The sequence below is a fragment of the Eublepharis macularius genome, chromosome 12, assembly GCF_028583425.1.
Source record: "Eublepharis macularius isolate TG4126 chromosome 12, MPM_Emac_v1.0, whole genome shotgun sequence".
Taxonomy (NCBI): Eukaryota; Metazoa; Chordata; class Lepidosauria; order Squamata; family Eublepharidae; genus Eublepharis; species Eublepharis macularius.
This window is the reverse complement of record NC_072801.1, coordinates 71,013,531-71,029,513: the sequence shown is the minus strand read 5'-3', so window position 1 is coordinate 71,029,513 and position 15,983 is coordinate 71,013,531. Positions and strand designations below refer to the sequence as shown.

The 15,983-nt window shown below is 43.3% G+C and overlaps 2 protein-coding genes across 2 annotated transcripts in view; one reads left to right on the top strand and one right to left on the bottom strand.

Annotated features, from left to right (window-relative positions):
• The window catches only part of PLOD3 (procollagen-lysine,2-oxoglutarate 5-dioxygenase 3), a 34,223-nt gene extending 31,960 nt beyond the window's left edge, over positions 1-2,263 (bottom strand). Inside the window, exon 1 of the mRNA XM_054993635.1 lies at positions 2,104-2,263. Within this exon, the coding sequence (XP_054849610.1) occupies positions 2,104-2,215 (112 nt within the window). The 5' untranslated portion in view covers positions 2,216-2,263. The remainder of the gene's footprint in view (positions 1-2,103) is intronic.
• Positions 2,264-4,627: 2,364 nt separating this feature from the next.
• Positions 4,628-15,546, top strand: ZNHIT1 (zinc finger HIT-type containing 1). The gene is made up of 5 exons (XM_054994641.1): positions 4,628-4,919; positions 12,598-12,768; positions 13,402-13,481; positions 13,932-14,101; positions 15,308-15,546. The coding sequence occupies exons 1-5, from the start codon at positions 4,898-4,900 to the stop codon at positions 15,327-15,329; spliced, it is 465 nt and encodes a 154-aa protein (XP_054850616.1). The 5' UTR covers positions 4,628-4,897; the 3' UTR covers positions 15,330-15,546.
• Positions 15,547-15,983: the final 437 nt, after the last annotated feature.

The following is a 15,983-nucleotide window of genomic DNA, read 5'->3' as shown; positions in this document are numbered from 1 at the left end:
CCTCTCAGAGGGGAAAGTATGCAATCCATTCCAGATCCTCAAGAGCCACAAGCAGGGAGTGTGATCTTTATCTGTTTGAGATTTCCCCCAGATATATTTAGTTGACTGTTGTTCAGTACGGAAAGGTGGGCTTGATGGGCCTCAATCCGATCTAACAAGGACGCTCTTGCTGACTTAGGGAAATGTCACCATTGACACACATCTTTCCAGAAGCACCATGTCAGGCTTTTTGAATGTCGCATGCCGCCAACTCTGCAACTTTTCTATCGCAAATACCAGCGAGGGGAAGGCAGGAGACTTCCTAAAATGAAAATAATACACTTCCTCAAACCTTCTAAAGCACTAAGAGCAAAACAGGGACAGAAAATTGTGGAGTGATGCAATCCCGGGGCAGAATTGCATCATCCTTTCAGTGGCTTGGTATATACTGAAGTGGTGCCACAAAGCCTCGGTCCTGCATCAGCTTCACCTTAAAAAAAAGAGACTTTCTAAAGCAAGTTGAATCAAGACAGGTCAAGTTACCACCTGGACAAGTACCGAGCCCTTCAAATGACCAGTTTACAATTTGTCACCTTTCAGGAACCATCTTTTGCTTTCCCTCTCTCACTCCAATATTTTCGACTGACTCCCATGGTGCAAGGTGCACCAAGAGTAGCCAGAGCTTAGCCTTCAGGGCTATTGTCAACAGCATGGCTTGGTGCTAGGACACATGAAATACCCAAGTTCCACTGCGCATGTGCAGAGCATCACCTTCTCTCCAGCCGACTAACCTGTTTCTACTCCTGCTGGGAATTTGGAGGACAAAGGTTTGCAAGCAAGAATGAGCCCAGATGCAACAGGTGCTCTTTGCCAAAATGTGTCCCCCCCACAGTCCTGATTACTCCTTCTTGCTTATCCTGTCGACTGGTCTATTTCTTTCTGCCCGTCCCTTGACCTTCTAGCCTGATGCAACCAGCTGTTTTCCCCATTTGTCTCCCCGCCAGCAGCACATAACAGGCTACAGAAGGCGCCAAATCTCAAAGCCTCCCAGCACCCCACCCCCCACCCTGTTGCAGCTGTGCATTCTCAGCTCTTATACAAATTCCTGCATAGGGAAATCCAGGCAGGCCTTAACAAGTTCTTGGTGCTGAAGAACTCCTAGCTCATCCTCTGGTTGGGGGCTGACAAGCCAAACTGAGCAGGTCAAAGCAGCTCTTCCTCTCAGCACCAACCACTCAAAGAGGAGGGAGAATTGATTTGTCAGCATTGATAGATGCATGGCTCTCATTGAAGCCAGGAAAGGTTGCAGCAGGGGATAAGAACTGACTTGGGAATCACTGTCCACCTTAGCTTAATCTGGCACCTAATGAGCTAGCAGACCACCAAGGGTGAGGTGTGATCTGGGAGGTCATTAGTTCAAATCTCACCTCTGCTAAAAATTCTTGCTCTCTCACCCTAAACTCTTCTCCCATCTACAATGTAGCAAATGCTAACATTGGCCTATTTTGCAGGGCTGTTGTATAGAGACAACATAGAGGAGGCCAGGCAAGTCTGATCTGCTGTCAGATGTTAGAAGCTAAGCAGGGTCTGCCTTGGTTAGTGATCGGATGGGAGACCTCCAAAGAAGACCAGGACTGCAGAGGCAGGCGATGTCAAACCACCTCTGCTAGCCTCTTGCTTCGAAAACTCCAGCAGGGGTCGCCATAAGTCAGCTCTGACTTGACGGCACTTTCCACCCCCACCAACGCAGATGAAGGGATACATATTAAGCGTAAAATACAAAGGATATATAAATATATAAAATATAAAGGGTGAATAGTATTTTCCTGTTCTCCCAAGAGCAAACCAGATCATTACTTCCCGGTGCCACTGAGAACTTGCTACGGCCCCCTTCCTTACTTTTCCACGCCCCCTAAAATGGGCACACACATCTATAGACCTTCAGTAGCCGTGCCAGGCTCTGCGCAAAGCGTCCCGTTCGCCTGGTTCGAGTCTCCCCCCCGCCTTTCCCCTCCGTGGTCCCCTCGCTTCTAGCCGGCCATCCTCTCGCCACCCCCCCCCCCGTTCCTTGTCTCCTTCGCAAGGGCCACCCCCGAGAATCTCTCCTCCTTCGCGCGATCGTACCGGGATCCACCGAGTCTTGCTCTCCGGTGGCGACCGCTGTGCCCAGCACCAGACTGGCCAGCACGGCGGCGGCGATGGCAGAAGCGACCGCGAGCGTCCTTGGCCACTTCATGGTGCAGGCAGAGCGGGCACGGAGTAAGCAGGCAGCGGGGCCCGCCCGGGTTTTTTGAGCTCTCGCGATCGGCGGGGGTGGACCGCTCGGAGGCTCCTCCTTGGAGCAGCCCTACAGCTGGGACGGGAAGGGGGAGAAAAGAGGGGAGCGGCCACCCCCCTCCTTTTCCTCCTCGGCGTCGGGGTGGGCTCATCCTTCCTTCTCTTCTCCTCCGGCAAAGCCCCCCCCAAATCCACCAATCCCCGCTCTATGTGCAGCCCGAGACGAACGCAGTCACTACAAACGAGAGAATCCACTCCCTTTTTTTTGTTTCATCAATGGAAGCCGTGGGAAAGTGGCGCTGGCCGCCGTCCAATCGGAGAGCAACTCTAGCAGAGTTTCGCCAATCACGACGCGAGGGCTCCCCCCCCCTCCGGGCCAATCGGGCATCTAGAAAGTTCTGGATAGCGAAAGAAAGTGGTGCGGGGGGTGGGGGTGGGGGGAGAATCTCAATTTAGGAGTTTAGAGGGGTGGAAATCAAGCCGTGCTTCCGTTCCTGCCACGTTGCCAAGAAACCCGGAGGGAGAGGTGGACGGGACGTTGAGGGGAGCTAGCGGGAGGGGATCAAAGGGGGGAGGGATCCAGTGCTCAGACCCAGATTTTTTTTTAAAAAAAAATTCACGGAAGAAATGAGGTCACGATACAGGCAAGTCTTCCTTTTTTTTGTCCCTTGACCACATATGGGATTTCAGGAATAAGGACCTCTGGCGTCCAAAAAATATGGCCTCCAAGCAGGGTTTGAATGTTAACAAACAAACAAACAAACAAACAAACAAACAAACAAACAAAAACAAACAAATGTTATTGTGAAAAATTCAGGAAGGGAAGCTATTTATTTTAGCAATACATAAATAAACGCGAGTTTCGCGGTGGCGTCCCTCCCTATCACCTACCTACCTTCCTTTCTGTCATTTATAGGCTGCCTTTCTCACTGAGACTCAAGGGCGGATTACATAGTGTGAATTTAGTACAGTCAACCACGGTAGCACAGTGGTTAAGTGACTGGGCTGCGATTCAGCACTCCACTGGTTCGAATCCCACTACTGCCATGAGCTCGGTAGGTGGCCCTGGAGAGCCCACTCCTCTCAGCCGTAGCTCCCCAGCTGTATTGTGGGGATGATAATAATAACACTAGCCTGTTCACCACTCTGGTTGAGGCACTAATCTGTCCAGAAGAGAGGTATATAAGCGCAGTTATTGTTATTATTAATATCAAGGGCATTTCAATAAAAGCCCCTTCGTGAGAATTAGAATTTCCTTACTTTTATCTATTGAACTTTGCATAGAGTTTGGGGTCTTTGGGATGGGCTTATCCTTCTTTCTCTCCTTTCCCGACAAAGCCCCCCAAATCCACCGTTCCCTGCTTTATTTGCAGCCCGAGACGAACGCAGTCACTACAAACTAGAGAATCCACTCCCTTTTTTGTTTCATCAATGGAAGCCGTGGGAAAGTGGCGCTGGCCGCCGCCCAATCGGAGGGCAGCTCTAGCAGGAATTAGTATTTTCCTTACTTTGCATAGAGATTGGGCTCTTCTCTTTGCAAATAACAGACTGCCTGCGCTGTAAAGAAACGGTTCAAGGAGATGCTTTGGTAAAGGGATGGGGCTGTCTGTTGATGTAGATATGCTCCTACTGGGTAGTTTTTCTTACGTCCTGTTTCAGTAAAATTTCAACTCTGTATTCGTGTATTGGAGTTTATGTTTCTTTTCACATTTCTGCAATGCATTGTTCTTTGTATATTTCATGTCCAAGCTGTTGATCGTATTGATTTACACTGTGTAATCCGCCTTGAGTCTCAATGAAAAAGATGAACTGTAGATAACACAGATAAATGCAATCCTAAAGTGAGTTACTCTAGTCTAAGCCCATTGAAATCAAAAGTCAGACTGGAGTAACTCTCACTGAAAACCCCCTATCCTGATAACACCCCCCCCTTTCATAGCGCCCGAGTACTCTTTAGGCACTCTGCACATGTTCAGAAGAACTCTCTTTTGTGACTTCAAAGCGCTGGAGCAGGAAAAAATTCGCACAAGCTAAATTAACCCTGTCTCCGTTTCAACTCAAACTCTGCCTCTTTATTTTACAGAAGTGGGACGAGGGGAGGGGCACACAATTATTATAAAAACAAGATTCGGGTCCAGTAGCACCTTGAATTGAATTGGTCTGTAAGGTGCTACTGGACCCGAATCTTGCTCTTCTACTACAGTCCAACACAGCAGAAACCATTATTAGAAAATGCTTGTTCTAAATATGGCGGAGCTCAGGACCCAGCGAAGTAGTGCCGGGTGGGCTAAAACAATTCCATTCGTAGTCTCGGGAGGGTGACCGTGCTATGACGTTTAAAAGGGGGCGTGGCTTGCAAGAGCAGGCGGAAGTTTCTTTGCCTCTGGCCAGATGGTGGCTCCTTGCGGGGAGTAGCTGTGTCCTTATTTGGCAGAGGAGTACGGAAAGCATCGAGGGTCATGTAAAGCGGGTACTTCAAGAGACAGCGTGAACGCTTCTGTTGCCCCAGATTTTGCAGGGATTCTGTCCCTTGGCATCTCTGTGATGGAAGCCGGCTACATTTTGCTTTGGGGGATCTAAGTGGGAGCCCGTGTTCCTTTTGTACCCACTGAAGACTGCGATCCTTTTGTTTGCTTGCAGCATGGTGGAAAAGAAAGTATCAGGTACTCGTTTTTTGAAGGCCGGGAAGGGGGAGGGAGGAAGGTCTGGAACTAGGGTTGTCAGTGTCCAGGTGGTGGCTGGAGATCTCCCGGAATTACCACTGATCTCCAGGCCCTAGAGATCCTGGAGAAAATGGCTGCATTAGAGAGTGAACTCAACAGCATTATACCTTGCTGATGTCCTTCCACGCCCCAAACTCTGCCCTCTCCAGGGTGCACTCCCAAAATCTCCAGGAATTTCCCAACCTGGCCCTGGCAACCCTAGCTGGAGCCTGGAAGGAGTATCCTTTCTTTGCCACTCAAGAAGAACACAGTTATTACAAACTTGAGCACCCATTCCCTTTTTCCTTCATTCCAAAGGATCTCAAGGCAATTGTTTAGAATGACTATTCATTCTGTTATAAGGCCTCTTTGTTATTGTTATTGTTATTATTGTTCTTATTAATGTTATTCTCATTATTGTTATTTATAGTTTGCCTTTCTCACTGAGACTCAAGGCAGATTACACAGTGTGGGTCAGTGCTGTGCTGTCAATTGCAAAGACATTTCAATACACATGTAACAGGGTATATACATTTATTTATTTATGTCATTTATAATCCGCCTTTCTCACTGAGACTCAAGGCGGGTTACATAGTGTGAGATTAGTACAATCAATATCAAGGCCATTTCCATAAACAACACCATAGTGGAAATAAATACAAGTTTACAAAGACATAGCATTAGCAAGAATCTGATATAGAGCTGAAGAAATGCTGGAACAGAGCATAAGCAATTCCAGGACTGACATTAGACAACACAGAGCTACCCGTAAGGATCATACTTGAAGCACGGGTAGCGCATAGGAGCATATACTTAAAGCAGCAAATAGTACGTAAGGCAACATAGTGGTGAAGTCTATAGTCCCTAACTTGTTAGTAAGGCATCTGAGACCCCTTCCCTACAATACAGTCCTCCTATCTGAATAAAAAGCCTTTAAATTTGCAAAGATTTAAAACCAGCAGAAACCCAATGCTGAGTTGAAGAAATGCTGGAACAGAGCACAAATAATTCTAAGGCAAACATATTATTATTTATAGCTTGTCTTTCTCACTGAGACCCAAGGGATCACACAGTGCAATGGATACAATGTAATCAACAGCTCAGACATTCACTGAGCGAAATACAATATGATCAACTGTTAATACATTCAATGAACAGATACAGTAGGGGATGGCTCCAGAAAATGTGAAAATAAGCATAAATCCAAAACCCGAGTTGAAATGGAGAACATTTTCTGGAGTGAGGAGCCAGGTATGTCATACTGACTAACCCCTGTCAAGTTCCAGAGCACAGATCCAGCTGTCTGTATGTGACACGATGTACCTTGTGCAATGTGGATATGTTAAACTTGGCTTCTTTTTGACTTGGGCTCAGTATGGTCCATCACTGGATACATCACTGAATTAGCCTTACAGTGCAATCCTAAAAAGAATTACTCCAGTCTGGAGTAACTCTTTTTAGGATTGCACTGTTAGTCAGTCAAGGCTGGTTTCGTCTACTCTGATTGGCATCAATTCTCCAAGGTCTCAGGATGAGGTCTTTCTCATTGCCTGCTTACCTAACCCTTTGAAATGGAAATGCTAGGGATTGAACTCAGGGCCTTCTGCATATGAAGTAGATTCTGCGCCATGGAGTCACAGCTCTTGCCTCAAATGTTAAACTGTAGTGGTTGAATTGTCAGACTAGGGTCTAGCAGACCCAGGGTTGAATCCCTGCTCTGCTATGGAAGCTTGCTGGGTGACCTTGGGCCAGTCACACACTCTCGGCCTGACCTATCTCACAGGGTTATTGTAAGGATAAAATGAAGGAAAGTAGCAAGATGTAAGTATATGAGGTCATTAAAACTGACCTCTGTGCCAGAGAACTGAAAAATGGCAAATGTCACATCAGGTTTTAAAAAGAGGTATACTGCCAAAACAACAGTCACCATGAAATGGAAATCACAGAAAGCACCCACATTAACAAACCGGTATAGTAAAATATGAGAACACTTCATAATTGAAAAAGTTACAGACCGTCTTATCAAAGCTGAGATTTATCCCAAACCAACGACATTCACAGAGAATTGGTATCCATTTTCTGAATTCATCACTGCCAATGAGAAATTGTTCATTTATTTAACAAAATTAACAGAATATCTAATAACACTGCTTAAGTCGACAAAACAAATGATCAGCCAAAACTTCTTCAATCAATCAAACAAAACCCAATGCTGCACAACACAGAACTTTATCCTTCAAAAAGCTTTCAAAGAATTAAAATCATAAATAACAAAAAAATATTGTAAATGTTATACTTGATGTTGTGAAAAAGTTAACTTGTTATATATTTGTTAAATTTGCTGTTAAAAATGAAAAAAAGTTTTTTAAAAAGGGGTATGGAGGGCATACAGGCCAGTTAGCCTAATATCCATTCTAGATATGTGTGTGTTATGTGCCGTCAAGTTGTTTCTGACCTATGGCGACCCTATGAATGAAATCAAAAAGAGTCCAGTAGCACCTTTAAGACTAACCAATTTTATTGTAGCATAAGCTTTTGAGAATCACAGTTCTCTTCGTCAGAACTGTGATTCTCGAAAGCTTATGCTACAATAAAATTGGTTAGTCTTAAAGGTGCTCCTGGACTCTTCTTGATTTCACTACTACAGACTAACACGGCTAACTCCTCTGGATCTATGAATGAAAGACCTCCAAAACGTTCTATCTCTAACAGACCTACTCAAATCCTGCAAATTGGAGAATGTGGCTTGTTTTATTGAGTCAAGCCATCTCATTTTAGGTCTTCCTCTTTTCCTGCTGCCCCCCACTTTTCCTAGCATTATTGACTTTTCCAGAGAATCTTGTCTTCTCATGATGTGACCAAAGTACAATAGCCTTAGTCTTGTCATTTTAGCTTCTAAGGAGAATTCCAGCTTGATTTGATCTAATACCCACTTATTTGTCTTTTGGGCTGTCCATGGTATCTGCAAAACTCTCCTCCAGCACTACATTTCAAATGAATCATTTTTTTTCCTGTCAGCGTTCTTTACCGTCCAACTTTCACATCCATACATGGCAATGGGGAATACCATAGTTTGGATTATCTTGATCTTGGTTCCCAGAGAGACATCCTTATCTTTAAGGGTCTTATCTAGCTCCCTCACTGCTGCTCTTCTGAGTCTCAATCTTCTGATTTCTTCATTGCGGTCTCCCTGTTGGTTGATGATTGAGCCAAGGAATAGAAAATCTTGAACAACTTCAGTTTCCTCATTGTCAACTTTAAAATTGTGTAGTTCCTCAGTAGTCATTACTTTTGTCTTCTTGATGTTCAGTTGTAATCCTGCTTTGGCGCTTTCCCCTTTAACCTTCATCAGTAGTCATTTCAAGTCTTCACTATTTTCTGCTAGTAATGTGGTGTCATTTGCATATCGCAAATTGTTAATGTTCCTCCCACCGATTTTCAATCCACCTTCTTCTAGATCTAATCCATCTTTCCTTAGTAGAAACTGTTATGAAAGACATAATTATTAAGCATCTTAAGGAACAAAGTCTGCCGAAAGAAAATAATCTTTCTTTTCATTCCCCTGTTCTTAGCCTTGAGCAAAGTCTTGAACAGTAGAACTGAAGAACTTCAATAAAGCCCGTATCTAAAAACACCTCTGTTTGACACTTCTCTGCAACCTCTAGAAATTGAGTAACAAAATAAGTATGTTTAGGATCAGAATTCTTTAAGAGGTATTGAACCTTTTGCTCTAATGTTGCTAGAGGCATAGTCTATTTATCAAAGCATGGCGTAATCCATTTTAGCCTAGACTGAGACACATAAGGACAATGCAAGAGAATATGTACAAGAGAGTATAAGTGATCTAAGTTTACTCTCTGTTGTGTGCAATGTTAAGCTGTGAAGTACATACTGATATCATTAACAGAATGTTATTGCTCATATTTCTCTCATTTGCAACTTGTTGTGCTAGCTTAAATTTGGTATGTTTAATTGGCTCTGATAATATGACCTATTATCTGTAATTCGTTCTCAAATATATTGTAATTCAAATGAAATGTCAATATGATACGTTGTAAATGTTAGAATCAATAATAAAATCTGGGGGCGAGGAGAGAGTCAACTGATTGGAGAGGACAGGGGCACAACCGGTCTGAAAAAGGGATGCTTAACGGATGACCCAGCAATACCATTGAAAAGGGACAGTTGAATTGTGAGAGCATAAAAGTTCTACATAACTTTGGGCTAAACAAAGAGTGTAAATAAGAAGAGAGTTTACCTTTAGACAGAAGGCCCAAGGCAAGAAAATAACCACAGTTGCTACAAACAGTTGCCTTACCAACTGTTTGGAGTTCTTTGAGCAGGTTAAGAAGCATGAGAATAAAGGTGGTCCAGTAGACATTATATACCTGGACTTCCAAAAACCTAAGGTACCTCACCAAAGACACATGATTAGGCTTAGCTCTCATGGAATAAGAGACTGGTCCTTTTCTGGAATTAGAATCGGATAAACAACCGGAAGAAGAAAGTAGGAATAAACAGACAGTTCTTGCAATGAAGGGAAGTAAGCAGTGGGGTTCCACAAGGATTGATATTGGGACTAGGTGCAATTTAATTTATTTTTGGGAGTGGGGTAATACATTTTTATTTTAATTAAAAGATTAAAATCTCATTAGATGGAACTGTATATGTATATGTATATGTATATGTATATGTATATGTATATGTATATGTATATGTATATGTATATGTATATGTATATGTATATGTATATAAAAGAAGAGAAAAAAGAGAAGAAACAAAAAATAATAAGGAAAAGAAGAGAAGGAAAATACATATATAATAGACCATTTTCAGATTTCTCTACAACAATATCATTATAAACAATATTCTTATCATCTTCTTGATAAATAAAATTAACCTTCTCTATATATTCCCTCCTTTAATTTCTCCAAATTATCCTCTTAAAAGTCAGATCCACAGGTCATGAGCTCATTTTTTTCATTTCCCGCAGAAAGTCAATCAGGAGTTTCCAGTTCATTATAAATTATTTGGAATTGAGGATGAGCAGGGTACTGGCTGGATGATACCAAATTATTTTGGATGGTGAAAACCAAGATGGATTGTGGAGAGCTACAGGACGATCTATCAGTATTGGGTGATGGGGCAACCGCATGGCAAATGAAGTTCAGAGTTAATGTGTGATACTCGTTAGAACAAAAAAAAATCATAACTTTAAATATATATAAATATGGAGTCTGAACTGGCTGAGACCAAGAATGAAAGAGATCTTGGGGTTGGAGTGGATAGCTCAACAAAAACGTTGGCTCAGTTGTGGCATCGGTGAAAAAGACAAACTCCCGTGTGTCACACTCCCAAGTCACACATGCTAGGGATTATTAAGCTAGGATCTAAAACTGCCAATATTTTAGTTCCAGAGGAGTTAGCCGTGTTGGTCTGTAGTAGCAAAATCAAAAAGAGTCCAGTAGCACCTTTAAGACTAACCCACTTTACCGTAGCATAAGCTTTCGAGAATCACTGTTCTCTTCATCAGATGCGTGGAGGGTAAGAAGAAACTGGTCAGCTATATATATATATATAGAGAGAGAGAGAGAGAGAGAGAGAGAGAGAGAGAGAGATCTGACCAGTTTCTTCTTACCCTCCATGCATCTGACGAAGAGAACGGTGATTCTCGAAAGCTTATGCTACGGTAAAGTGGGTTAGTCTTAAAGGTGCTGCTGCAATATTTTAGTGTCTTTGTATAGTGCTGTGGTGTGGCCTCATTTGGAATACTGTGTACTCTGCACATCATATCTCAAAAAGAGTATTGCAGAGGTGGACGAGGTACAGAAAAAGGCAGCCAAGAGGATCAGGCGGTTAGAGCACCTTTTCTATGAAGAAAGGCTGGAGAGTTTGGGACTTTATAGTTGAGACAGAACTGGGCTAAAGGGAGACATGGTAGAGGTTTATACCATTACACGCGGGTGGGAGAAAGCAGATAGAGGGAGCTTTTCCTCCTTGTCCTATAATGTTAGAATTTGCAGGCACCTGGTGATGTTGATGGGCAATAGGTAAAGGAGAGACAAAAAAGGACCGAACAAAAGGACCAGACCCAACTTGAGTTCCCTGCAGCTACACATCAGTTTTGGGGAGTAGCTGTTAAAAATAAAGGAGAGCCCAAATGGCCCCAGAATGCCTCCATGGGGGAAGGAGGGGATCGGTAGCAGGGGAGGGGATTTTTTTCTTCTGTTTTTTTCTGCTCCATGTGGAATATTCTGTGCACATGGAGCAGTAAAAACGGACACACACACACCTGTGCAATTGTGACATGGCGAAATGGCTTGAGGCCATTTGGGGGGGTCTTATTTGGGGGGGGTTAGAAACTTTTTATTTTTTTATAACAGATAAGTGATACAGAATAGAAGGGAGAGGGGAGAAAAAATCATATATTTGTAAAGTTAACGCCTTGCACCATTCAGTCTAATATATTTCAAACTCATGATTCTTATTACAGATACCTCTTTATGTTCTGCAGCTCAGCTATTTTCTATTTTTCCATTTATTTTTAGTTATTGTCCATAAAGGTCTTCATCTTGACTATAAGCTAGGTTTCTTCAATCGTCTTCTGTATCCAGGTGTACAATGGCTCCCAAATCTCATTATGTGTTATAATATCAACATCTTTCAATAAACTCGAAAGTTTGTCCATTTCAGCTGTCTCAAGTATTTTTTCAATCAGGTTTTCTTGTGTTGGGGTAACTGCCATTTTCCAGAGTCTCACGTATAAAATCCTAGCTGTTGTAATTATGTTCAAAATCAGGTGTTTTTTGTTTTTATGTGGGTCTCTTATTTTTTTTTAACTGCCATTTACTTTTTAACTGCTGTATGGCTGTGGAAACCTGCACGTCTAGCTTGGCCCTCAGATATTTTCTGGCCCTGAAAGTTGATCTTTGCATGCCAGAACTTTATTGTGTTTGGTGTGGTGTGGGTGATACCAGCTCCCACCACACGATGGGGCATTTGGACAACGTAAACTTGTGTGGGGAAGGTTACAGGGAGCTATGCTGGTCCAAAATCCCAACATATAAGCCAGATAATGCCTTTTATTATAAAGAACCACGATGCTTCATGGCAGTGTGCAAGCTTCTGAGTTCTCCAGAACTCTTCATCAGGCTGGGTGTTAAAAAATGAAATAAAAAAAGACCTGTGTCTGTGTGTGTGTGTGTGTTTCAGGTCAAAGTCTCCTGTCTACGTGCTGTGCTGAATGCCAGGCAGTTTGGAATAGATAAAATAGTGCCAGATCGAGCTGGTATCAGGTTGCATCCTTTGGCCTTCTAGGAAAAAGAAGGACAAGTGAAAGAGTCCAACTGAAATATCCATTGTTGCCCAAATTCCTATCAAAAACCGTACGGAGCATTTGAGTCTCTTAAAAGCCTTAGAGCAGAGGGAAAATCTGGCAGTTTTACAGTAAATAAATTTTTAAAAAATGTATATTGAGCCTTGTGAGTTCTCTTTAAAGAACGTTGCCTCAGGTTGCTGCCCTTGGGGGTGTTGCCAGTTGAATGATTGGCAATGCTGCAGAGGGCTGAAAACATCAGCTGGCAAAATGATGCCATCTCCTCTGGTTGGCATCACCCCCCTTTCTTGCCTTTCCTTTCAGCGCGGTCCCAGGATCCCAGCCAGCGCCGCATCTTGGACCGGGCCACCCGACAACGGCGCCTGAACCGCCAGCTCGAAGCCTTGGAGAATGACAACTTCCAGGACGACCCTCACGCCAACATGCCCCAGCTTGTGAAGCGGCTGCCGCAGTTTGACGACGATGCTGAAACAGGTAAGTTTTGGGGTGGGAGCTGGTGACTTGTGCGGACTTGGATGCCTTGCAGCTCCACCACCAGTCAGACAAGATCGGGTGTGCTGTATCACTATGAGGATCAGACTAGAATTTGGGAGTCCTGGGTTCCAATCCCCCAGTCTACCATGGAAACTTGCTGGGTGATCCTGGGCGAGTGTTACACTCTCACCCAGCCTACCTCACAAGATTGCTGTGAAGATATAATGGGTGAAGCGAGAATGGTGTATCCCACCCTGAGTTCCTTGGAAGATGAACAGGATAAAAATGTGCCAGAGAGGCCAATCGCAAATGAATCTTTGAAGAATTGAATGGGGGCAGGTGAATTACCAAGAGAAAGGGATTACCAAGAGAATTACCAAGAGAACGCTGGGAAAATACACAAGGCTGAGGTATGCAGTCTTTGAACCCAGGCAGGTCTTTCCCCTCTTTCCCTGGTATAGAAATGGACCAGTCTCAAAGTCTCCCCTTTTAGACTCTCTCCGGACGTTGCCGGTCCAGCTGGCTTTATGAACGATGCTCAGCTATCTTCTCATTAAAGGTGCTTTAACTTTTCAGCTGATTTCCAACTAACTCGCTGATGCCACTTGGTTTTTCTCACTGCTCTTTTCACAGGGAAGAAGAAAAAGAAAACCCGTGGGGATCATTTCAAGCTGCGTTTCCGTAAGAACTTCCAGGCTTTGCTGGAGGAACAGGCAAGTGTTGATCTTCCTCTTTTTTTCTGGGTGGAGCTTATAACGTTGCTATTTTTGCTTTGTGTGTATCTTTGTTATCCTTTCCCAGACAGTCAGGGCTGACACTGAATTAACTGTCTGCCATTGAGAGACTAGAGCCACTCCCTTCCAGCTCGTCTTTGAGCTGACGAACCTTAGCGCTACTAACAATTTCAGGAAAATTTTTATACTCTGCAGAATGGGGAAAACCAAATCTCTTCATTTTTAATTAGATTAAACTTCCTGGGAGTTATTGAAGTTTAAATAAGCAATAATAATGAAGGCCAGTGGTAATCTGTATCACTGGAGAGGCCGGAGACTGAACCGGGAACTTCTTGTATGCCAAGTATATGCTCTCCCACTGACTCACAGCCCCTCCTTATCTTGCTCACCACTGTCTTTCTGACCTCTCCCCTTTGGCATTTCTTGCAGAACCTGAATGTGAGCGAAGGGCCCAACTATCTCACAGCCTGTGCCCCTCCTTCTAACTTGCCCCAGCGTCACTTCTGCACCGTCTGTGGCTTCCCCTCAAACTACACTTGTGTGTCCTGCGGGGCTCGCTACTGCTGTGTGAAATGTTTGGGAACGCATCAAGAGACTAGGTGAGATGTGCATGTAAATAAGCTGCCTGCCTTGTCACCTAGGGCGATTAGAGATCTCATCCAGATGACCATGCCTGGAAGGTGTCATCAGTTTTTGCTGAAAGTGTGCTTTGGATATACTTTTTACAAAATAACAGGATAAAATCAAAACCAGCTGGGTTCTTTTGTCTGTGAAACTCAGGATAAATGATAGCTGTTGTTCACTCTGTTCCTTTAGCAGCTGAAGATACTGGGCAGATCCCTTAAATTGCAGTCTGATTGGACGCTTGAATGTCTTTAGGACAAATTAATTTTTCTCATTTTGTAACTAATATTCCCTTCTGGTATTCTGAAGTCTTATGAAAGGATGCCCATTAGGCCTGCTTGCAACTTGCAACAAAACTTCTTTGGGCTTATCTGAAGCAGGCACTCTGGCGGGCAAGTAGTTTAGTGGTTAAGTAATTGAACTGTTCACTGGTTCAAATCCCACTACTGCCATGAACTTACCAGGTGGCTGTGGGTAAGCCACTCCTCTCATCCCAACTCCCCTGCAGTATTGTGGGTATAATAACACTAACTTTGGGTGAACACCAGTCTGTCTAGAAGAGTGGAATCTAAATGAATTATTATGATTTTATTTTTTTCATTTGTAGCCCACTTTCTCCCCTAAGGGGACCCAAAGCAGCTTATACTGTTCTCCTCTCCTCCATTTTGTCCACAATTAGTTTCTAGTCCCCATAAAATTAGTTTCTAGTGGCCAGAAAGCATTTGTGGCACTTTAAATTGAATGTTACTTACTTTGTTTCAGTTTTTATTTTCCAAAAATGCAACTACTTAATAAAAATAACAGCACTCTCTGGGCAGAGGCTTGCTTCCCCAAGGAAATAATCAGTCCAGAATGGACCCTGAAACAACCATAATAATAATAATGATAGATAGATAGATAGATAGATAGATAGATAGATAGATAGATAGATAGATAGATAGATAGATAGATAGATAGATAGATAGATAGATAGATAGATAGATAGATAGATAGATAGATAGATAGATAGATAGATAGATAGATAGATAGATCTTTTTGCCAAGTTAGGATAAGACTAGTTACCCTAAGGGAGGAGGTGGAGATTTGATGAGGTTTTTCCCATCTCTGCTATATGAATGTTTGGCAATATTCACAGTTTAACTTCTTTAGAGGCTGAAACTCCTGCTGTCTCTTATATGCAGGTGTCTGAAGTGGACGGTTTGACAAGCGTTCCTGAGGAACTGCCATTTGTTGACCTGTATATGGAGTGTGGTCAAGGCCTGCTAGGTGCCTGTGGATCTGTTCAGCTGTCGGGCCCAGCACGTTCTCTCACAGAGCCGAAGTGTGGTAGACCGGTTTTTCAGGGCTGAGTGAAGATCACTTGTGTTCTATTGATCTGCCACACACATTGTAGTAATAAAAACATGTTTTTCCTATTTGATGTATGACTTTGTTCACTTTCTGTTGTCTGGAGCCATTTATTCTGTGGGTGAACTACATTTGCTCTTTGCTTACACTGAATACGTCAAGTACGCCCGATTGCCTACATGCCATAAGTGTGTATTTCTTTTCTGTGCTGATCTCTGTTGTACACTATACTGGGTTTCCACGAGTGTGTAAAATGTTGAACTGCAATGCACTCAGCCAAAGGGGGCGGGGGGGGGGGATAGTCTCCTATCTACTAAAGGTATTTACTTTCACTTCTACAGCAAGCGTCCTTGATGGCAAGCTACAGCCAGTTCAGAATGTATCTTTCCTCAGAGAATGAAATGATTTCATCCTGTACTATGTCTAGTCTAAACTAATCAGTTCCCATGTAATGGACACTATCCTGGAAAGGTCCCCTATAATTAACACTATCCTCTTTTGAATAGTCAC